Raw genomic sequence first — 24,739 nt, forward strand, 5'->3', positions numbered from 1 at the left:
CTCTGGCCTAGGCTTGCTACAATTTAAATTACATTGAATCCGGGCAAAACTGATCTATTTGAGAACGACAAAATACATCGCTCTCTCGGAGCCGCAAACCCTTGCCTCCCCGGTGGATAATCACAACGATAATCATTACATCACCATACCTCATGGAGAGAGGGTTGCTATTTTTAAATGATGTAAGTCATGTTAAATGTACCACATAAAAATTCAATCAAACTAAGGCCAATTCCATGGAACCGTACCCATTTCGAGAAGCGTTCGGCATTCCGATTGCCGTCAAAATATGGCATTGACAAAGGCGTATCGAGGTACGATATCTCCCCTCGTCAGTGGTCTTCAAGACCCAACGTCGGTCGTCCACTTGGGATGAGAAGTTCTGGATTCAACCCAAAAATAACGAGCCAACTAACGGAACATTTTATTTATTTTCTAGGAGGGAAATGTTTTCATGCGCTGATATATTAAAATTTTGTTTTCTTACCTCAGTGGGTATTTAAATCCCCACACGAACTCCCTTGGTGAAACTGAAGAAAATAGTAACCAATCTGAAAATATTTTAGTCGTAGGTGTGGCACTTCCTTGTTGTTTTAATGCGTCCTTCAGGCTATAGTCAAATATTGATGGGATGTCATAAAATCAGGAAAGCCCTCTTCAAAATTATAAGGCTTAAAAAAATAAATAATTCCTCCCTATTTTATCGCGTTTTTTATTTGATTTCCATGCACTCATTCATTCACTCGAGAATGCATCGCTTCTCTTCAAACTGGGCGCCAAAACACCGTAGGTACTACCATAGAATAAGTACATACTTACTCTATGGTACTACAGGTACCTCAAGCATATTGGAATTTTAGTGGTTTTTAATAAGTAACAAACTTTGTCGAACAAACACAAATTATGATTGATAAAACCCATTAAATAATAGTACCTATTGAATTACTTTTGGCTAGGATACACTATTAAAACTGTTCACATTTTAATCACTACGCTTTTGAAAGAAGTCCCCAGTAAACACGTATGACTCATGCATGAGGTCATAAAGAAGTCTGACGAATTTGTAGGACTCCTACAAAAGAGTCCCAAATGGCCTCATAATGATGTCTCCGTGAGGTCATATGCACTCGTATAGGAATTCTTTTCGCGGTCTCACACGACTCTGAAGGAGCTCATACAAGAGGTCTTAGAGGACTCCTATAACAGTTCCAATATGATATAGGCGCAAATTTGGCGCCTCCACGTGTGAATTAATGGAACTACCCGGAGAACCAGAAAAATTACCCACTTCGTAATAATTCCGATAGATGGCTTTGAAATAGCCTACAAAAATGCCGGGGCCCCTACCAGCCCATTAATTAAGATTTCAAAATACTTTACGCTCCTTTATTTAAGAAAACTCTCCGATGACATAAGTACCCGACGTATCCAATTAAAATAAAGAAAAATAATACATTTAATGAGAACCATAGGTGGAAATAAGGCAGATAGGCAAAATGGAATAGACAACTTCATGATATTTATAAATTTATTCTTCAAAATATTAAGTCAATAAACAAACAACACGAGTTTTTGAATTCTTCCTCTCTGCATACTTTACGCAGTCTCCGCTTGATACAGCCACTGCCTCTCCACTCTCTCCAAGGCGACGCTACTTGCTGATGTCGGGTTCCATTTCATAACAGAGGCTGAAAAAAAACATTGAACTTAAGTTTGTCGAGATCATGCATTGTCTTCATTGTGATCATGCATTGTCTTCTGTTTCTTAGCGGCATTCTGCCGTAGTCGAAAATATGATTTTTCGAGACTTAAAATGTTTTCACGATCCTCGTCGCTTCCACTATGCGCATAGAAAAACACTTTCACTTTTTCTTAAGCTTCGTAAGTCTCGACAAAGCTTGGGATCACTTCTACTTCGTTTTCCTCTTCTTCCTCTACAGCCCCAGTAGATGTGTGCGCTTCGCACAGTTCTTCAATGGTTTCAGTGCCACTTGTAACCACATGATGATCTACTGCTACGTAGCTCTGAAAATCGTATTTCTGGGCTCTACACATTTCTTCCCATTCTTGACCAAAATCATCAACATCATCATCTGCAAGTTCATTATTATCAATCGGGTATCTGTGCCCAGCTTTACGGAAGCAATTCTGAATTGTGTTCTGGCTCACTTGTTTCCATGCTGCCATAATATAGTGGAGTGCTTCAAGTACGTTTAGTTTTTTCTTCATTGCCTTTCCTGACTCCATAAGGCAAATGGATTTTTGTACGAGGCATTGTCTATAGTACGCTTTTAAACTGCGTATAATCCCCAAGTCAAGTGGCTGGAGCGTACTTGTACAGTTTGCTGGGAACCGTACCACTCTAATATTCCTCAAAAAAGACGTGTCTTTGGGGTGTGCCGCACAGTTATCCACAAAGAGGATAATTTTTTCTATTTTTCCCCCCCATTTGCGCGTCTAATGCATGGAGGAACGAAATAAAAATTTCTGTTGTCATCCATGATTTACTGTTTGCGTAATATTTTGTCGGCAATTTTCTTACGTTTTTGAAGCACCTCGGTTTTGGCGATTTCCCTATCACAATCGGCACTTGCTTGTCGCTGCCATCACTATTCACGCAAAGCAAAACCGTTAGCCTGTCTTTGGATAATTTACCTCCATGTCAGCATTCTCCTTTATAGGCCAATGTTCTATCAGGAAGCACATTGAAAAACAGACCAGTCTCATCCGCATTATACACATCTCCTGGATCGTAGCCCTCCAGAATCGATGGCAGACTTTCCAGCCAGTAATCCGTGGTTTCAGCATTTACTTCTGCACTCTCTCCCGCCAGCTTCTTGAATACAAGACCATGTCGATTTTTGAATCGACTTATCCAGCCATTGGAAGCCTTAAAATTTTCGACGTTCAATTGGGTGGCAACAATCTTCGCTTTTTCCTTTAACATCACTCCATCAACGGGAATATTAGACTCCCGTGCCTGCTGGAACCAATTGAAGAGCACCGTTTTCAATTCGGCAAATGTAGACTCCTTGCCAGTCTTTCTCTTCTTGGATGCGCTTCCACATCTGTCTATTTGCTCTCGAATCTCACTCTTCTTGGCCATTATAGAGTTCAATGTACTTGCTGGCAACCCGAGACGTTTTGCAATGTCAACTCGCTTTTCCCTCGGATTTTTTTCCACTTCTTCAATTATTTTGAGACGATCTTTCAAAGTTCTCTTTTGCTTCATCGGGACGGCCATGGTCAGAAGACGAATAAAAATTGAACTAATAAAAATAACACCAGGCTTCGCAAAGCCTCAAAGAAAACACTGGCTTTAATTCAGCGAACACAGGAAAATACGGAACCACTCGTACGAGGTGAAGTTCGGAACTGACGCTGAGCCGATTGTCGAGGGTGAAGCGCGACCAAAGTGTGTAACAAAATATCCTGAGATATCCCTATGTTTGTGAATCTGACAAGAGAGATTTATAGCAAGTCATAGTTTGTAATCTGATATTGTTTACGGAAAAAAATGTTGGATCAACGGCCAAGAAGCTCAAATGCCAGGGTATCGAGTTTCGTCTGCCTCGTCTTTTACCAGTCATTTGTTACTCACCTTTGGGGCCAATAGGTGACTCAGACAGCAATTGGCTTCCAGAAATGCTAGCTTTGAAGATGAAAAAGGTCAGGGGGAGCGAAAGGAGGAGGGGTGAAATACTTTTCAATCTTTCTCGGGTAACTTGATATTTCCTTTCGGAGCTAATGAGTTATGGCCTTCGTAACACGAACCAGTCGCGAAACGTGACCCGGGTCGTTAAATGCCTCTTGGTTGGTTTCAGAGAGGAAGAAAGAGTCAGAGGGGGTGGGGCACAAGGGCTGATGGGAGGGGGGTAGCTGATTGTGAGAACGGTGAGAACTGTGCAACGTAGACAATCCCACGGCCCCGAGCTGCTCCGGAGGGCACTATGGTGCTTCCATCTCTTGGGGAAGATTAATACTATGTGCCGGTCGAATCCGCGAATGCCACATCATAAATACGTCGTTTCATTTTTGTCAAACGATGAATGCAGGAAAACAATACATCGGGACCGTGATCTTCGAACGACAAATGCGGGAAAACGATACTTCGGGGAACGATAGATGCGGGAAAAAATTACATTGTCTTTATGGGACTTTTTTGGGACCAGGGACGGCGAACGATGAATGCGGGAAAACGATGAATGCGGGAACGATAAATCGGGGTTCCACTGTACTCAATTAGTATTATGTAAGCATAAGATATGATTGTTTTTAAGTCAATTTACATATTGGAGTAGGCCTACTCCAATACCGGTACTTCCCCTAAGTATATTTCAAAATCAGTGGGGAGTATTTACCTCTCTGTTTTTGTTATAGAATCAACTGTGGTTAATTGTTCAATTAAGTTCCTTCAGGGCTGTGGTTCTTGACCTACCTAGGGCCATAATACTAAAATACTTTTCTTGCTGCCATGACCTCCATATAAAAAGCATGGAATTGTATTCATTGCTACTTTTATTGTATTTATTATCATTGTAATTTTAAATATTTTTTCGTGATGGTTTCCGAAAACCCTTGTGAAAGGGTCAGTCCACATCACAAGTGGTCATAACCGACACGTTGGAAACCTATTCAATAAAAGAAGAGCCTCTTTGAATTCAAATTACTGAAAGTAAAATCCAAACTGATTTCCAGGAAATGGTTTGGTATGATGTCAGGCTCCCATTTAATCATTTATTCCTGCAAAGTTGTTAGAAAAGGAGGTTTTCATGAAAATGATATTCTTCAAATCTTTGATATAATTACTAGAGGTCCGTGAATTTCGCGAGACGCGATATCGCGAAATAACGCGAAATAAAACGAAATAACGCGAAATCGGTGAATAAAAACGAAATTTCGCGTTATTTTGCGATTTTAGGTGGATTAGCGAAAAAATCACAACTAATGAGTCATAATCTATTAAAACCTAAGCCTTCATTGTTTAACGCTGCCGAAGTTCATTTGCACTTTCTCATTACGATTTCAAGGTCAATTGGCTCGTTTAGTCTCGCGCATAACGCATCCGCGTATTATCGCGCACCGTAGTGATTTCTCCGCCAGAATTTGCCGTTAAATTTATCACAGCCTCTCTCTTCGATTCCCACGTATCAATCCTTAAATATTTAGAATGAGGCTCTTTCTCACCTGAAGAATTAGATATTATGGATTAAAAATGTGCGGAAAGAAATTTAACGCGGCCGCGGAAGAGCGGAAATACAAGCTCACGCGCCCGGCACGCATCAATGCCGAGTAGTAATTCCGGTGACTCACCGCGACGCATAAGACAGCGTTATTGGATAACTCGTTGCAGGAAAACCTTGAGTGTGGGTCTAATGTAACAATTTCGTTGACTTAAACACGGCCGCTGGCTGGGACCGGGCCGCCGTTCACTGCACGGCCCACAGCATAGCAGAGAGTCGTCTCGTCTGAAAGCGGCCTGAATTTCACGGCGTCACGACGTGAACGGCGACCGGCGAAAAGTCGTTTCGTCAGAAAGCGGCCTCAATGTAGCACTGCCTGTATTTCATGCCGTAGACGGCGCACCGCCCGGCCGGATTGAAATGGGTGCCGTGGTGCTCACGGCGGCCGTCAACGGCACCGTGCGGTCAACTGCGCGATTCGATTCGTTTGAAGACATCCGTAGACACATATGGTTATTTGGAAGAACTTTATAATGCAAATAAATCATTTCGACATTGGCCAAATCTAATATCTAATTCTTTGGGTGAGAAAGCGTCTCATTCAAGATGTTTCAGGATCGATAAATGGGAAGTAATTTTTCAAGTTTCTTTGAATCCGATTATGTTTTTTTAAGTGTGGCTAACTAAGATAAGCTTCTTTCACTGACTTTCCTGACTGATTGGCAACAGCCGTAATAAAAATTAAGCAATTTTGTTGTATCTAGCTGCTTTCCTACTTTCCCTCAACACCTGGGTGAGGGGTATTGAAAGGGAACCCATTATATGAAACATTTCGGCCAATTTGTAAGTTGTACAGTACTATGGTTATACTGTAGCTACCCAGCACTCAGTTTGAAAACACCATTGTGACAGGTTGTGTTTTGCTGTAGGACTGTTTTTTTTATCGTAATTCCAGCTTTAAATATCGAACAAAGGATAGGAATTTTAAAGTGCCAAAAGCTAGTGATAATGTTCATACCAGGGCAAGTGAATTCACCTGAGAAGGATTTTATGTGAAAGAGTAATACTGTGCAGTTTGTGATAAAAGATTTTAATTTGAAAGATGTGACACTTTGTTAAAGCACATCAGTAGCGATACACATAAACATGCGAAAGAAAGGGGACCCACAAACGACAGCTATCATTTGAAAACACAGTCACTCAGTCAAAGAAAGCAAAGGAGGAGCTTGTTGTTGCTACTACAGGAGCGTTTTTAAAAGCTTTATTTAGTGTAGAGAAACTTGACAATACAAAAATTCTGGAATGGCTCTCGAAGTATACACATACGAGGTAGTGGGCATTTGCAGTTTGCCGATCGTATTCACCAAGACTATATACTTGAACCATTCATATACCTTGAACCATTTCTTTCATTTAGTTTCACAATAAATTTTGTACAATCGAAATTGTGTTAAATGTTATGTAAAATGCTTAATAAAAGTAAAGTATTCATGAAATGTGTACCATAAAAAAATAAAATGCGTACAAACGTGAGAATATTATAGCATTATAATAACACTGCCAAGATTTCCTATAACACCGAAATCACATGGTTTTAAAACGAATTTTAGCAAAAAATAAAACCACTTTCACGGACCTCTAATAATTACAAATGTTTAATATTATTATATTTTTAGAAGCAATGTAACACAAATACACAATTGCTGTTGTACGTAACAAAATAATTCTAACACAATACAATCAATGTAACACACAAAACAATGTTTTACAATTAACGAAACACACAACACAGTAACACAATTGGGATAATGAAAGAAGCAACAAAAATTCATAATTCATTCTTTTGCATTAGTTTCCTATAGCACCCTCTTTTCAAGGATAACTCGGATTTAGCGAAGCTTTTTTCCTCCCTCTGTTCTTGATGATGCAGGAGTTGTAATAAAGTTATTTACTTAGGAAAATTTACTCAGTTTTATAATCAGGGAACTACCACTAAGGGTTATATTTATTACTTGTGTGGTATGTCAGGTGGAGACTGCATATTCTAATTTATAAGAATCAATCTTGTGATCAACAAAAACACTATCATTTTAATCTCTTAAATAAAACTGATGAGGTAATTTCATTTAAAGCTCATCATGGCCTCTAAAATCAGGATATGATAAAAAGGTTAGTTATTTACTCCGGAAATCATTGAGTTAAATTCCAAAAATTTTATGATACTAAGGTATCCATGGATATGATAATAGTAATAGTGTTGTTTCTGTGGTTATTGAATTCTTTATTTTTCATTCATTCTGATGAGTGAACCTAATCATTCAAATTTTCATTGCATTTATTTGCTGCCTTAAGAAGAACCTGATTGAATGAAAGAATTCAGAAGTTGAATTCTTTACACCTGAATATGTATATTGACAGCAGGGACTGTTTGAGAAGCTGGTCCAAGGTGTGGAATATTATTGAAAGGAACAGAGTCCTGGTTTTTTTCCTGAGACCACATAATTTAGGTGGAGTGTAACTTAATGTAGATGTTACATTGGAATCACCTCAGATAGTGTTTCACTTTAATTGGAATGCCTGTAGAGAGTAGATACTCGAGTAAAGGAAACCAATATAACTTCATAACGCTTCTAAATACATCATATTTAAGTTAAATATATTGGAATCTTATTTGGAGTCATATTGGCAATGCTGCTAACTGTAGCCTTATTTTTTCTTTGTGGAAAGAGTGCTTGGCATTTGGAAGAAGAGGTTTCCATTCCTTTCAAAGAGTGTTTCCAAAAAACTTCTCTGGTCAGCAAGTGTCTTTGTAGCCTGTGCTGTGCTGCACAATTTGAGCCTAATATTCCATAATGTTCTCATAGAAGATGATCATAGAGAAGATTAAGTGGTTACAGTTGATTCCCTGACTTGCATCCAGGAGATGGTTTTGCTATAGGACAAGCATTAATTGATCAAATCTTCCTTTAATTTGTGAGAAAAGAATTATCCCTTAAAAGCAGATTTTATATCATTAATTTATTCTTGTTTGCAGTTAAAATTTGTAAATGTATATTTAAGTAATCACCGACAAAACCATTCCTAATTTTGGATTCATTAACAGATAATGCATGTACCTCAGTGAAATATTGTGCATTAGTTCGTTTATTGTGTTTTGGTTAATGAATAAGAGCTGATGGACACCAACCTCGATACTGACTTCACCTGCCTGAAGGTTATGTATTTGTACTACAAGCTCACAGCTCATTTTTTATATTTCTCTCTCTGATATACATCTAATCAAGCCACTGGAATGAACCCATGATGAAACATATAATGTTTAGGGCAATCAATGCTGCAGTCAGGGTGTCGTAGGGTGAAATTATCAAAAAATTTAAGGTTTACCCATTGTACCAAACAATGCCTGCTTTGCACAGCTGACAGAAGTACTGTGTAATTAAAATATATGTACACGTATGATAAAATCAATCCACCCACCTTGATCTAATGATGCCACACCACACTGTGTCATGCATGCCTACCTCCACTTCATTTGTATCTACAATTAATAAATGAAGCAAATAAATTGTTATATTTAATAATGTAAACAAGTTTAACATCTCTCCTTACTTACAACACTGATTGAAGTTTATTTAGCTATATTTTAAATTTTGTAATTCAATAAAATACTTGATAATGGTAGGAATATGATACTTAATTGATTCTTGCCTTGTGTGCATTTGCAAAAGGAGAAGTATGAAACTATAAAATTTTATATCTTTCCATTTACATACTTGAGGTACCATAAAATAATTTTAAAATAGAATTTAAAATGTAACTACAAATAAATAGCATGTATATCCATCATTAATACCCATCCCTTAAGCATATACCTCACCTGTGGATATTACTTCAATGTTTTCACCTATTTCTTGTGATATGAGGTCTGCTTTTTCTATTAAAAAAAACAATTACATTAAAAGAATGTTGATATGACTTTCATAATTAAAATGCTACCAAAAAAATGAAAAATTAATTGGCACAGCAATGTAAGGTTGATCATCAGTAGCCATAATATCTGCAGTTTAATTATTCCAAGGAAACCGAATACATGTTAACCTCTTCCCTACGCAGGGCGTGATTTCACGGCCTGAATTTTCTGATGCTAAAGATGGAAGGCCGGATTTTCACGGCTTGAATTTTTCGAAGCAAAAAGCCAAAGGCCGTGTTTTCACGGTTTCGCGGTCAAGAATGCCAAGTGGGTCCCAACCGCCATTAGGGTCCCTCGGCGCGAGAGGTCCGACCGTTTCCTATTGTCCGTGTGGGGATTACCTCGGCCCATTCCGGCTCTCAGTGTCCCACTCAAGGAAGGTGCTCATGGTCACTTATTTGTTTATAAGTTAATATAACTAAAAACGTTCATGTTGCATTTATTGAAAATCAATGCAAGGAACTACATTCTGTATGTTCTGCTGATTGGTTCCAAATTTTAAACGGAATTCTAGCGTTCATATTAACAGAGTTGATCATCACCATATCGAACAATTTTTGGAGGCGCTAAGGTTAGATGTTTAATTGTTATTTTTATAACTTACTAGCAAGTTTATAGGAGCGATATTGTAATGATTTACATCTAAAAATATACGTTACTCTGTTAGCTACATTCTAAGTGTACATTTGCGGTGAAATTCGATAGAATATCCGATTTAACTTCTATGAAAAAAAGCCCACGTAATGTAATAAAATATGATTCTCTCAGTTCTTTGTCGTGAGCCAAAATTACAGCGACTATTTTGAATAACCTCTTACCAACCTTTGAATACAAAGGTATTATAAACGAATTTCGCTATAAATACTGATTAATGCATATCCTAAAAATTCGTAAATTTAATGTACCAATAGGGAATGTTTTACGTAGACACATGTTGTGAGAAGCATTCCATACCATTGCAGGAAAGAGCACTGCCCTACCCAGGTAATTACTCTCATACCTTGGTTCTCTGATCAGGTTACATTTAGGTGGTCTGCCCTGTACACCTCACAGGCTTACTTCGGGATACATTAGCGCATTTATGTTTTCTTGGAAAAACTTATTACCCTCCAACTGGCACATCTAAGAGTAGATTGGTGCAAGCAGCCTCCTACTTAAATTTGTGGAAGAAAATAACCTCACTCTTCTCGGAATAACTCATTTTCTTTTCAAAAATTTCTTGACGTGTATTCAAATATAGCCGTTAACTCCCCGTTCGCATTCCGCTACCTATACAAGGGATGGTTTCCGTAGAACCCTGCTGCGCGATGCAGCCCATACCATGAATGGAAAGAGAACTGCTCTACCCAGGTAATTACTTTCATATCTTGGTTCTCTGGTCAGGATCCATTAAGGTGGTCTGCCCTGTGCACCTCACGGGCTTACTTCGGGACACATTAGCGCATTAACGTTTTCTTGGAAAAACTTATTACCCTCCAACTGGCACACCCAAGAGTATATTGGTGCAAGTATCCTCCTACTGAAATATGTCTGTGGAAGATGATAACCTCATTCTTCTCGGAATAGCTCAATTTCTTTTCAAAATTTTCTTGGCGTGTATTCAAATTTAACCGTAAATGTTCTGTACGCATTCCCTTTCCTACTTCTGCAAGGATTGTCTTTCAAATGATGTTTTGGTGGAATTACATTTTTTCTTGAAATTATACAGCCAGGATTTTTTTCTTGAAGTGCCTTTCGATGGTTCCTTAGAGCTTTCGTTAGTTTTGCATACGTTCTCGACGTGTTCAGAGTTACTTGGACGAGTGGAGCATTAGGCAAACTTGCTGGACGGGAATTTCCTTGCACTGGGAAAATGTCCAGGCTAATTGCAGATCAATCGATCCTGGAAATACTCACCAGAAGTGTTAATGAAGACGAGGATAGTGACTCTAGAAACAGGTTTTTGTTTTTTTTCTTATTTCGTGCGTAAAATTAACTTATGAAGTGCCTTTCGATGGTTCCTTAGAGCTTTTGTTAGTTTTGCATACGTTCTCGACGTGTTCAGAGTTACTTGGACGAGTGGAGCATTAGGCAAACTTGCTGGACGGGAATTTCCTTGCACTGGGAAAATGTCCAGGCTAATTGCAGATCAATCGATCCTGGAAATACTCACCAGAAGTGTTAATGAAGACGAGGATAGTGACTCTAGAAACAGGTTTTTGTTTTTTTTCTTATTTCGTGCGTAAAATTAATTTATATTTATCTAAGTGAAATTGCTTTATAAATATAATTTTGCAATTTCAAACAACAAATTTGTTTGATTCAAGTAGTTTTATGAGAATTTTTCGGGAAAATATTCTTCTTAAAAACTTCGAAATGTTTCATTCCCATGTTTTCAGAGAACTCGTGGAGAGCAGACGCGAATGAGGAGTGTGGATTTGGGCATCATGGATATAAAATATGTGAATATCATAAATTGTAAATACCTAGAAGTATGCTAGGAACATTGAAAGATTTCATTCCCTTTAAAGTATTTTTTGGCCTATGATCTAATGCCCTTTTGCTGAAAACCCTAAAAATAACCGTAGAACTTCGTTTACAAGTTCTATAGGCATTGCAAAATGAAAGGTATACATTGATGAACTGACATTTAATGCAATGGTAAAAATTTAAAAAAATTACAATCGAACTAGAAACAATAAACTGACCGCAAAAGTACACCGTGATGGGCTGCCTGCGGGAAAAGGGTCGAGGATTATATTTGCCCAGTTGCCGGGGAAAGGGTCCGGCACCCCGCTAGAAAAGGTCATTAAGTGGAGGGAGCGACTACCTGGACGATTCGTTGCCGAGAAACAACTCCGGACGGGGCGAAAAAGAAATGCTCAAAGCCTTCGTACAGCCAAAAGCAACTTCCCGTGAAGGAGCCTGGCGCGAAAAGGTTAATCAACTATGAAGGACAGTGATAAAAAGCCACTAATATAACATGAAATATTTCCGAAAGCCCTATAGTTACATCGGTTTTTTTAATCTTCATAATTTAAAATCGTATTTTGTTTATCCATTTCAAGTCTCAGCTATACTTAATTTTTTTTAACTTCTATTTACATCTAAATTTAAATATAATCCGCAAGTATGCATGCACATTCTTTAAGGAATAAATTTTCGTGGACATATTTTCTAACTATTTATGCAACACAAAATATTTACCTGCAATTTCATCAGGAGGCATGTTGGAATTAAAAAGTATCGGGGTTCTATCCATCAAATCCGGAACAATATTTTGTACCTCTGTATCAATTACCAGGGATTTAGGTGGCCTGCCTCCGCCAGTTTTCATACGATTTTGCTTTTCCTTGGTCGATGCACTCCTTCTGTTTTATGTTAGACCACCATGTTTTGTGTTAGGCCTCCGATCGCTGTAACATAATAATTACCTCTTATATTATTGCTGCAAAGGCCATTGAAATGAACGAATTTTCGTGCACTCACATTTTACTGGTAAAGTAAATGAACACACAGGTATTCCATACTGTAAAATTATAAAATGTTAACCTACCTCTCGCGTTATGACAGACGACGTGTGGTACATCTGCGGTATTTGTCGCCAAACATTTTCCTTTCGTCGAAGTGTTGCCATATCTCCTCTTTTATCTTCTTTTTTTACATTTGCAAGTATATCCAGGGATACTTTCCTTTCCATTGGAGTATTATGTCGATATTTATTAGACGCGAATGCCATGATCGCGCTTCCGTGAATGTTATTAAAGTCACTCGAATTTACCGCGGTAGTGTGGCGCTGGTTGTCAAGTAAACAAATGTAACGTCGTCGGTGATTGGTCGATCAAATAAGCATTTGCTTGAGCATTTCCTTGACGAAGCTCGCCTTGTTTCAAATAAGGCCAGCTTGATCAAGACCAGCTTCGTCAAGACGAGCTTATTTGTTGACTATGAAAGTAGCAACCAAATAAGCTCGCCTTGACCAATAAGGCGGTCTTCATGAAGACGGTCTCAAGTAAACAATCAAGATGCGACTATGAATACGGCCCATAGTGTGACTCTTCCCAAGAGATTGAGAATCATAGGGGGAATCTCAGCATCGTAGAATAATAACCACGTTAAAAGTAACTACGTCGGAGATTTCAGAAAACCACCCTCAGCCGTCCATTAGCCCGTGCCTCTTTTGGTTTTTTTTTTGTTTCCAAAAATTACAGAGACCTTAAATCATTGTCTCCTTTAAGGAAAATATCAAATTACAAGAGAACAATTGAAGCGTGTTTCATCCCAACCCAGTCTCACCAACTGACCTTTTTTGGCCTACTTGCTTCAATTCTCCGTTTCTAGATGACAAATGCTAGGTGAGAGACTTTCTGGACCCGAAGATGTCTCGATAGCTTCAACAATTAGATGATATTCACGAGATTTAAAAAAGAATTGAATGTGAAGAAGGAAATCTGCCGCAACAAGGGTTCAATTGTGATGAAACAGGGTTATTTTGGAAACAAATGCCTAGGCGCATGTTTATCATGGCTGAAGAAAAGAGTCTACCTGGCCACAAGGCTATGAAAGATAGGCTAACACTTGCTCTTTGTTCTAACGCTGTTGGTGACTTCCAAATGAAATAGCTGCTACTCTACCACATTATTCATTAGGTACGCAACTAAGTTCTCGCTGTTTTTATTAATGAGCACAGCTTAATTGTAAAAACATATTTACAAATGAATCATCCAAATTATTTTCTATCACTAGCTACAACATTTTCCCATCTTTCTGGCAGTTTGAATTCCCTTATGGGAAAAGGTGTTCATTTAACGAGGCCATCCCGGAATCAAGCCATTTTTTGAGGTATTCATGCTCGAGTAACTGCTCATCAGCCTGTCCATATGCCATCAAAGGAAATAAAAGTGATAATCGGATGGTGCAATATCTGAGGAATATAGAGGGTGGGTTAGGACTTCCCATTTGAGTGTTTCCAGGCAGGTTTTAATGGGTTTGGCATCATGAGGTTGAGCGTTGTCATGCTGTAGAATCATTTTATCATGCCTCTGCTCATATTGTGACCATTTTTTGCGCAGTACTCAGCTCAATCGCATCAATTGAAGTCCATACCATTCCCACTAATGGTTTTGTTTGGTTTCGACACTTCATCATAAATAACACAAATACACAGCATTACCTTCACAGCGTGAATATCGGCCGAGCAAATGACATAGCGCTATAACAATGGTTGCACTGCCTGCAGGCAGTCTCGAACACTTTCTTCCCTTCAAGTTGCAGTAATAAATCCATTTTTTACACCCATTGCACTATAAATAAACATAATATTTGATAGTGTGATCCCTTCTGTTGTTGATGATGTAACCCACCTTCTTTTCCCTGCGCTGACTAATGACAGTCTCTGTTCCTCAACATCAAGGTCCAGTTCCGAGGAGGACTTCACGTGAGGAAGATCCACGATCAGCACTAATCGCTGGGGAATGGTTACATCGTGGTGGGAAAGATGAACCTGCTCATAATTGGACATATCCACATCACTGCTCTGCTTTAATGTGTACTTTGGAGGGATGAAAGTCACTTCTGGAGCACTCCCAACATCAGACCCTTTGCATTTCAGCTGAAAATCAACCAAACAACATTATTAAATTCAACTTTGAGACAACTAGAATCACAGCAAAGTTTTAGATACCTTAATCAAGAGTACATAATAATAATAATTATTTATTCTCCTCAGACCTTGCAAGTGTAGGTATTGGATTTATCAGTTATGAAAATACAAAATGATTTGTCAAATACAAAATATAAATGTGTTCACAAAGGAACACATCAGGCACAAAAAAATTGATTCCGTTTAACATTGTTATCAACACAAAAAAATCAATTTACAGTATAAATAATAAAATTTCATGGTCAGGTACTCTTCCAAGAATTTCTGAAACATTTTCGTTGATTTTTTATACATTTCATTCCATGCCAGATAGCAAGTTAAAGATTCTATATAATTTGCAACAATAGGGTGGTTTCCTATTATTTTTTTATTGCTTTAATCGAAAGATTATTACTCCTGGAGTACGTATTTCACGCTTTTAGATTTTTAAATGACAACATCTATTTTTCGCGATTAAATGAAAAGTGAAAATTTTCAAGCGCGCGAAAACGCGACGCTTAAGTATGAATGCCGGGAAATATCTCCGTACGTCGTATTTCTGGTTCCCCCTCCCGCCCGGTGAGGTGACCTTGAGGTGAGGCTTAGCGCTGATACATCGCAGGATGCTAGCGGATAGCTGAGTACCTTGCTGGATGGTAGCGCTTGGCTTAAAAAAGGTTTATTAATACCTTATCAAACGAAGAAAACTTTCCGAACTTAGCCAGTTTTAATAGGTGATTATTAAGACATATTTCCCTGAGCCCTATGCCTCATGCATGCATTGGTAACCTCAGACGATGTATAACTCCTATCCTCTCGTGTAGAAACTAGGTCCCTGTGACGTCATGCGGAGTGGAATCGCATGGGCGCCAATCTGGCCTTTTTCAAATGAGGATAAAATTTGACCCTTGCCATTCGTCTAAACCGGTATTTCAAAAACCAAATAATTTGTGTATTATGAGTACACTAATGGTGGGTAACGAATCGCAATCAATGCCTTTCGTTTTCTTTGATGAAGGAAACTACCCTATTATTAAAGATATCCTCTTTCTGTGATAGGTTATAGAAATACTGTTTGAATTTCTTGTAGGTTAAGAGTGAATAGGACCTAATCAAATTGCTGAAGTTAGCAGAGCCTTCGGCTGCGCATAGGGCCAAATCATATTCTTGAGCTATTACATGACAGGAGGCATTGTATTACAGGGCATATAAGACAATAAGCTACTTCTACAGGGTTCCCACTCTACCTGAACAATGAAATTCACGGCTTTTTCCAGGTTTTCACGGTTATTTTCCAGGTTTTCACGGTTATTTTTCAGGTTTTCACGTTTTTTTTCAGGTTTTCACGGTCTCAATTTCGCTAAATTCACGGTCCGTTAATAAGCCAACAATAAGAAAATCACTGGCCGTATATCAACAGAAAATTAACGTACGCGACTAACTCCGCAATGAAAAGTGATATCTGTTATGACGTGATCTATCGTTTGCAAAATTCAGGGCCGACTAAAGGACCAGCCCAACCGCGCTCTTGCCTGGACGCCGAAAACCCTTCGGACCTTCTTCCGTCCGGACACCCGAGGTCCTTTTTTAATTCCTCGCCGAGAGATAGTTTTTTGAGCACGTTGTTATTACTGCACAGTAACCGAATTTCCCCCATCTTTCTTATTTAACGGAAAATATTTTATTTAAATTGTTTATAGAATATAATAAATTGATTCTTTCTTATTTAACGGAAAATATTTTACGAAAATTGTTTATAGAACATAATAAATCGAAAAACAATTTCATACACCGTATTAGCACAAATCTAAGACGAACACGATTCTAAGACTACCCTCCTTTTTTGGAACTCCACCAGGGGAAAAACTTTTTTTCCTAATAACGATACGTTTATAAAATGAATGCGGAAAAACGATCAATGCTTTATTTTTTGGTAGGTTGCCTATGTCCCAGGAAACGCAGGATTTTGGCGAGTAATTCAGATATTCATTAAAGGTTTCAAACAATATTTTAGATAATAACAGGAATAGTAGTACTTTATCAAGACACATAGGTCATATTGTTGATTCGACCCATATCTCTTTCAAAATTCTGAAGGAAAACGCCACCTCACTAAAAAAATGTTTGCTCTCCACTCGGCATTTACACTGCTATCATGGATTTCAGTCTGATGTAAAAATTCTTATCCATCAAACACCATTTCCGGTACACGTATTCACGAGAGCAATGTGCATGTTGTGCCTAAAACAACCTCATTCGCCGGCGCAGTGACTGGTTGTGAGATGGATCACGAAGGCCAAAAATAGTCTATTACTTGAATTGTTCCTGTCTAATGAATATATTTTTAATATAATTGAGGTAGTGTGTAAAGCGTGAATAATGTTGCGTTAATCGTCAGTGGCACGCCCACCTGGATCTTCGCCTTCATATATCTACTTGTTTTCTCCAGGTAGCTCACTCTACCCCCACCCCTACCGTCATGTGCTAGCGGACAACCCAAGGCGCTCTGCAATATTCACGCGCATCTAGCCCGGATTCTTTTCTTCATGTTCAATTATTTCCAGTCCATCTCTTAAAGATCTCAATAGTTTCTTCGGAGGGGCCATGGTCCGAAGACGAATAAAATTGAACTAGTGAAAATGGAACCCGACTTTATTAAACCCACATGGAAAACACTCGGTGGTTCGAAGTCCAGCCACCCTGGAGAGTAGGGAACCACTCGTACGAGGAGAAGTTCGGAACTGATGCTATCGCGTACGGGGGTACGCAGAGCATACTGCAGAGGGCGAAGCGTGACCATATATGACTGCGCCATGACATTTTTCACCCTAAAGATACCCATTCTTTTCTAACTATCGTAGCGCCCGATGAGCAGATGAATTTGGATTGTTAGTAGGGAGAAACAAAAATCCTGAGAAGATATCCCTTCGTCAGTAACTCTGACAAGTGAGACTTATAGTATAGCTCGTAAATTGATAACTGATAACAACCTGATATCATGTTTTCGGAACAAAATGCAGAATTAACTGCCGAGAAGCTCAGCTACGAGGATATCGCATTTCGCCAAAAATCACCATCGTATTTTTCCATCTATTTCCTTGCTTAAAATACGTCGTGTTTGGTCTCGTTTTTTTTAATTACGTGCAAATTACTAACATTTCAATCTAATAAAAGCGTAATAGCAATTGCTGAATATCATTGTAAGATACCTTTTGGGCTAATAGGTGACACATGCAGCAGTTGACCTCCAGGAACTGGGAACCTTAAAGGAGTTAAGCTGAAAAAGGTTAGTGGGTGAGAAGAGGGGGGAGCGCGAAACACGTTTCTATTGTTCTCGCGTAACTCGATATTTTTTTCAGTCACCGGCAGTGATCGGCTACTTCTCTTCAATCACAGGTGGCGATATATCGCATATCACTTGGTAGCAGCCAGAGCTATCTTCACCGAATCCAGTGATTGAATCACCGATCACAGTGATTTCGAATATTGAATCACCGACAGTGACTGCTACTTTTCAGTAACGGTGATTCAATCACAGTTAGCGATATATCGCTCATCACTACAATGAATAGAAGTGCGCTCACTACGAACGAAGTTGAAATTTTCTGGGAAGGTATTATTATCAAGATTGAGAGATTTTTATGGTTTTAGGACGAAATTGATAATGAAAGTGATTCACGCCACTATATTCAAAGGAAAATTCAAAGATGAGGAAGTTCTCAATCCGAAGATTCCATGATCCCAACTTATATGCCCTTTTGAGCTTAAACATATTCAATTTCCAATTCGTGCTGCATTCGTGATAATGATTAACAAATCGCATGGTCAGTCTTTCAGTTTTTGTGATGTTTGTTCTCATGTGTCAGTGAAAACCCATGATTTTCTCATGGTAAATAATATGTGGTATGTTTACGAGTCGGTAAACCATCCGCTGTATTTCTTCCTTCGCTTCAAGGGCGCAGCTAGGAATTAAGGATAGGCGCAGTTAATACTGGCGGGTCTGTAGGGTATAGAAAACTCGCCAAGGTAAGCGAGAGGTGTGGGGGTCCTCCCCAGACATTTTTTAGGATAAAAGGTTCAATATGGTAGGTTTTGCGGCTGTGTGAACAGTTAAATATTTTGTGACTCATCCGTCCCCCTAATATTAATAACCAAATGTTTTATAAAAAGATTCTCTGAACTTTTGGGGGGGTTTTAACCCCCAAAAACCCCCCTCGCTGCGTCCCTGCATCGCTTCGCTATTTTTATTTAGCTTCATTCGCTTTATCTTGCGCCTGATAACAAAACAAAAACTGTTGTTTATCAGAAGGCGCTTGACGCAAGACATGTGTGGGGCACCCGAATGTGTAGGGCACACCGTGGTGCGTCTACGCATGCAGCAAGTTTACGCAGTGTATTTTTTCCAAACAGAGATACTATAACTGGCGCGCCTAAAGCCATTTGATACGCATGCAGCAAGTTTACGCAGTGTATTTTTTCCAAACAGAGATACTATAACTGGCGCGCCTAAAGCCATTTGATACGCATGCAGCAAGTTTACGCAGTGTATTTTTTCCAAACAGAGATACTATAACTGGCGCGCCTAAAGCCATTTGATACGCATGCAGCAAGTTTACGCAGTGTATTTTTTCCAAACAGAGATACTACAACTGGCGCGCCTAAAGCCATTTGATACGAATGCTGCTTCATAGGAGCTTTTCTTACACTATTTTGAGCATCGGTCAAGCGTCGGTCTAGCGTTGCGTTAACCTGCCCCGTGAACGAGCCAAGTTTACGCTACGGACTTAGACCTAAAAACATATTTTTACGGTTAATAACACAAATAGCGAACAACTGAATGCGTATAATTTTTATTTCATCAATATTTTCTCATTTAATTTATAAAAAATCAAATATGATTAAAACGATACAGCCGCTCTTTATTTATAAATGGTGCAACTAAACTATCAGTTCATTGAATGTTAGGCGGTACGAAGTTCGCCGGGTCAGCTAGTAATTAATACAAAGAAAAACTGATGATTTGTTTGTAAGAAGGTAATGAGTTTCACCCCAATTATTTCACCACTGAGCTTATTTTATTTTGATTCTAGATCAGTAAGTGAGAATGGTACTGACCTACGTCAAGGTTACATTGCATCACAATATTGCATAGCTTGAATCAAATTTCCTCATATATCAAGTCACCAAGGAATTACCTAAATCAGTTCAATACTTTATGCACTAAAACATTGACCTATAAGTAAAGGTGTGTTAGTTGATAAAAATGAAAGAAAAAGTAATTTACGATTCAGCCCAAAAACTGCATGGCACACCAAGAATCAACCAACAAAGGAATTAATACCAAAATGAGGCTAGGCCTCAATAAAAATGAAGAAATCTCGTTTTAACTCATTGAGTGTATTCTAGTGCTAGAAGTAGCTTATTGTCTTACATGCCCTGTAGTACAATGCCTCCTGTCATGAAATAGCTCAGAAATATGATTTGGCCCTATGCGCAGCCGATTCCAGTGTGCCACAATAATTTTGGGCAGAAGCATTAAATACTGCTGCTTTGATAAGGAAAAGGTGTCCACAGATTCTAAAACAGCCATTGCGTAATAGAGTAAAATGAGTCTTTCCCGGGAAAAACCATAAGGGACAAAAACTTATGGTTGCCAAGCTTGGATTCAAGTTAAGGGAAGAGCTAGGGCCAAGAGTAGAAGATTGTACTTGTATTGTAAATGGGACGTGTTGAAAGAAGCAAAGGCTACCCACAATTTGATTAAAGAATGTGAAGAATATTTTAATATGTATGCATTCAGATTATTAATGAAAATGCTTTTCATTTTCAAAGATAGAGTCTGCCTCAATAGACTCTAACAGAGGACAAACCTTTACGATTGATGCTGAGAATGATAGTAAAAATATACATGATGAATCTGAAAAGAAAATGACTGTAAAGGAAGACATTAATTATAGACAAGAATTGAATCCACCAATTTCATTATAGACGATTGTGATACAATTTAAAAAATAAATAGATCCATATTTTTCCGTTTCTCCATCTATCTCCTACTTCTACGGCTAGTTGCACAGACAAGTTGACAGCCTAAACCCTTTTACAGATTAAGTTGCTGGCATGAGCAACCCGTGCAGAGTGGGTTGCCATATCTGCTGGTCGCTAATTCAGGAGCCTTGTGCAGGAGTGTTTCTTTACTGTTGACTATCTTGAAAGAAATTCCTTCCCTCACAGAAACGTTCTCTCCAATTGAGTCAATGACCCTCAACTATGACATCACCAACTCATGAGAAGTTGATGCCACTTTCGTGTTTTCTCTACCACCGAAAAAAAATATATTTAAATAAAATTATGGAACTTGTATTTTGCCAAACATATAACTAAGAGGGAAACCAAATATTGGTTTCTCTTGTTGGCCATAGTACCATAATAGCTACGGAGCAGAACATTCTTTTCCTAGAAATACACTTTCACTGCATACTTACTTATAGCATATTAGCAACCAATTGCATGGTTCTCCGTTGAAGTAACTTTAAACGAGATCTAAGGCTATATTATTAGACAAATGGCGACTATAAATTGGTGCGTTACTAATATGTACAACGTGACCATTTGGCTAAAGACCAGAACTTGAATGTAGTGAAAAAAAATTAATCGACATACTTAGGACTTAATTCCTTGAAGCAAAAGGGAGGCATAAAATATCATCGGTAATTTGTAAATGTAGTATAAAATATAGGACAGCAAAGGTACATAGTGATAATTAAGTCTCCTGATGGTAAAACTTACAATCTTCCACAAACAACTCCTCTGACTGCATCGATATCATTACATTAGGTCAAGCTCATGCTATAATTAGTCACGGACATTAAATTGATGGTATATATCTATCGATGTACGAAACGAACCTTGATTTATCTCGTCGTCCTTTCTCAATTTCGGATACGATTATAAGATAACGTTGGGTTCACATGTACAGCAATACATGAGATACAAGTGAAATTACGAATGTTTTACGTCAAAGTAGCTATTTTTTTAATGAACTACTTTGGATACTGATGATATCCGCGATAAAAAAGTAAATAGAAAAATATTTGTACCTCACGTGCGCAGGGCGTCTCTTCCGGCGGCATGCTGTACGGATAAGGCAACTGCTGAATTATGTTTTCGCCATCTTCAAACGCAGCTTTCGATTCTGGAATTCTGGAACGAATTACGGTGGGTCTTGGAACGCCCTTGAATTTCATGCGAGGCCTCTTAACAGAATTTCGATCCAATTTCACAGAAAAAGTTTCCTCCACAGCATTCATAGCCGTATCTTCCAAAATAGCACAGAATTTTTTATCCTTGGCAGCAATCGCATGAGTATCCGGGTGGAATAAAACATCATAAACAGTACAAATCACTCTCGCTTTATCCAGGTCCTCCCGAGGAGGTGCTTGGATTAGAGGTATAGACCAGCTGATACCGGAGGACCCCTTGGAGTCGCGGGAGGGCTTTATGGTCGGTTTACCAACCAAGGAGTTACTGCAGATATTCACAAAAACCTTTTCACCACCTGGATTAAAACAAGTTTTTAAAACATACTGCGGCTCAGGATGAACGAATTTGATGTCAACACCCCTTTCGTTCTCCAGTTGGGTTATTTCCTCTTCATACTTTTTCTTATTATTTGGATCGCTAATTTCGCGGACATACTGCATAAGAAGATCACGGAATTCTTCTTTTTTCAAAGCCTCCCCTATTCGATTCAATTCTTCCCGGCTTAGATCCAAGTCTTCTAAACGACTTGATATCTTCCGCGCCATGTTAAATGGCTAACAATCTACTTAGTAGAATGTTCTATAAGCAACTGACTTCGTTTGAAGATGAATGGAATAACAATAAAACAATTACGTGATATATGGACACGATATCAAGTAATGATTCAATGAAAAAACGATCTATATCTTCACAACGTCAATCCATTTAGAGAGAGTTGGTTGATTGAATTAGCAAAATCACTCGGTTAGAATCACTTAGAGGGCGGATTTGAAAAGACTTTAGACATATAAGGACAGCAGAATGAATGCAATCAAGTGGCAGTTTAAGGACAAAGACAGCACATCTCCCAAAATAAGTTACAGAACCTTAGGCGTCCTCGCGGCTGAAGAGGTCACAGTGGTTTAATAAAGGCCTGTTTACCACATCAATTTATGTCCTGTGAAAGGGTCACTGCACCACAACCCCACAACACGGCGACTCGGCAACCATGGGCAACGGAAAATAATTGGAACAGCGACGCGCTACGGATTTTGTAAGAACTAAATACAACATTGGAGAAACCGCTGCTATACGACTTGAGTTGAAACGCTAGAAATTTAAAGTGTCATTTCTGGAAAAAATTATGGCGATACCCTATTATAATTCATAACTAAATATTCGATTTCAATGATTCCAACCAATTTTCCTGCATAGCAGCGTCATCCAGGTGATATTGGCTTTCTTGACGCTTATAATTCACAACTAAATATTCGATTTCAATGATTCCAACCAATTTTCCTGCATAAGCGTCATCCAGGTGATATCGGCTTTCTTGACACTATATAATATACGTTCATATACACAGAGTGTTTGAGTTTTGGTGCGTATTGTGACGGAGCCGCGGAGGGCTTTAATCACAGACTATTGCTGAGGTGGAATGGGTGAGAGCGTCTTGCCGCCAGTCCGCTATATTTGCAAGTGCTACGTAATGGGGAACTTGGGCGGTGCATGAACTACATTTTTTTTTTCTATCCTCCCTTTTTTTGTGCCCCTCTTTCACTGGTTGGATCCTCTCCTTGACCTCCCACATGCACATGGCTGCAGAGCCAAACGTCTCCAGCATATTGAGGTACATGCGCTCCCCCACATTGCCAAGCAGGCCATTCAGGAAGGCGTCCAAAGCCCTCTCATTCGCCTCTGACTAGCGAGGTGCAGCGACATCATCATCCTCCTTCCATGTGTGGCTACTTATATATGCTGATGCAGTGTACAAACTCTTCTATTAGCTCCCCAGGGCCCATTTTCAGGTTCGCCAGCATCTCCATGTAAAATCTTCTATTCCCCACCCCCTCATATCTCTCCAACAGTCTCTCAATCGTTGCTATGGGGTAGGTGAAGACCTCCCACGCACTTGTCTTTGCCCTCAGGAGTTTCCCAGCCCCTCCACAAGTGTGCAGTGTGACCGCGTGCTTATAGCCTGATCTCATCATCCCAGCCATCCAACCTTCCCATTCGCTCTAACTGCGAGGAGAAAGCTTCAATGTTTTCCCTTGTGGATCCCGAAAAAGCTTTCAATCACTAATATCATTGAATATGACTTCCTCGAGTTCTCCCCCGCTCTTGCCACATGATCCATTGTGCGGGCTCAAAAACTCACGCTTTCTCCATTAAGCTGTATATGCAGTTCATCCACTGCTTGTTGGAGCTCCATTTCACAACCTTATAAACTAAAGCGAATCGTCACATACCTTTTCACGACTGGTATTGTTAATTAGAGGTTATAATACCAGTCGTGAAAAGGTAAGTGACGATTCACTTAATGCCTTAAGGCATAGGAAAGTGCGGTAATACCAGTGTTCAATTGAGGAAAATCCTACTTCACTGACACAAATTGTAAGCGCTTAGCGTAAATAAAAAAGCCTGGGTTCGGGTTTGGTACAGTTGGGGAACAAGTCAAACATTCTGTTATAACTCTTTAATTCACACAGACAACAAATACATGTTTACTATGAGATATGCAGTGCAAGGAGACTCCTCAAGTCTCTGCAGACCCAACGCTGCTCCCGGCACCCACATCACCTCCATGACTTCCCATTCGTTGGAAATGGTAGTAGTATTTCACCTTGCCCCTGCAAACTTTGACAGACCACGATCCCACAGCAAGGTGTTTGGTATTAAAGGAACACATAAATACAATTTTGTACTCGCAGCTTCCATTTACCTGAA

At 39.1% G+C, this 24,739-nt stretch overlaps 1 protein-coding gene and 1 long non-coding RNA gene across 6 annotated transcripts in view; both read right to left on the minus strand.

Annotated features, from left to right (window-relative positions):
* Positions 1 to 23,018, minus strand: part of LOC124164342 (protein kintoun) — a 103,409-nt gene extending 80,391 nt beyond the window's left edge. The window contains exons 1-2 of one of the 4 annotated variants that reach the window (XM_046541622.1): positions 21,871 to 23,015; positions 14,496 to 14,743 (exon numbers count right to left, since the gene is read on the minus strand). In XM_046541622.1, coding sequence (XP_046397578.1) covers positions 14,496 to 14,743; positions 21,871 to 22,578 — 956 coding nt within the window. In that variant the 5' untranslated portion in view covers positions 22,579 to 23,015. Of the gene's footprint in view, positions 1 to 14,495; positions 14,744 to 21,255; positions 21,343 to 21,678; positions 21,755 to 21,870 lie in introns of those variants that run through there. The other 3 variants (XM_046541626.1, XM_046541625.1, XM_046541623.1) reach the window with 3 other exon arrangements.
* LOC124164343 lies at positions 8,524 to 13,416 on the minus strand. Of its 2 annotated transcripts, XR_006866029.1 has the most exons (4): positions 12,689 to 13,416; positions 12,340 to 12,548; positions 9,061 to 9,117; positions 8,524 to 8,721 (listed from the first exon to the last, which is right to left on the minus strand). It is a non-coding gene; the product is annotated as an uncharacterized LOC124164343 (long non-coding RNA). The 2 variants fall into 2 exon arrangements; XR_006866028.1 differs by having other exon boundaries at positions 12,340 to 13,416.
* Positions 23,019 to 24,739: the final 1,721 nt, after the last annotated feature.

Source organism: Ischnura elegans, chromosome 8 (genome assembly GCF_921293095.1).
Source record: "Ischnura elegans chromosome 8, ioIscEleg1.1, whole genome shotgun sequence".
Lineage (NCBI taxonomy): Eukaryota > Metazoa > Arthropoda > Insecta > Odonata > Coenagrionidae > Ischnura > Ischnura elegans.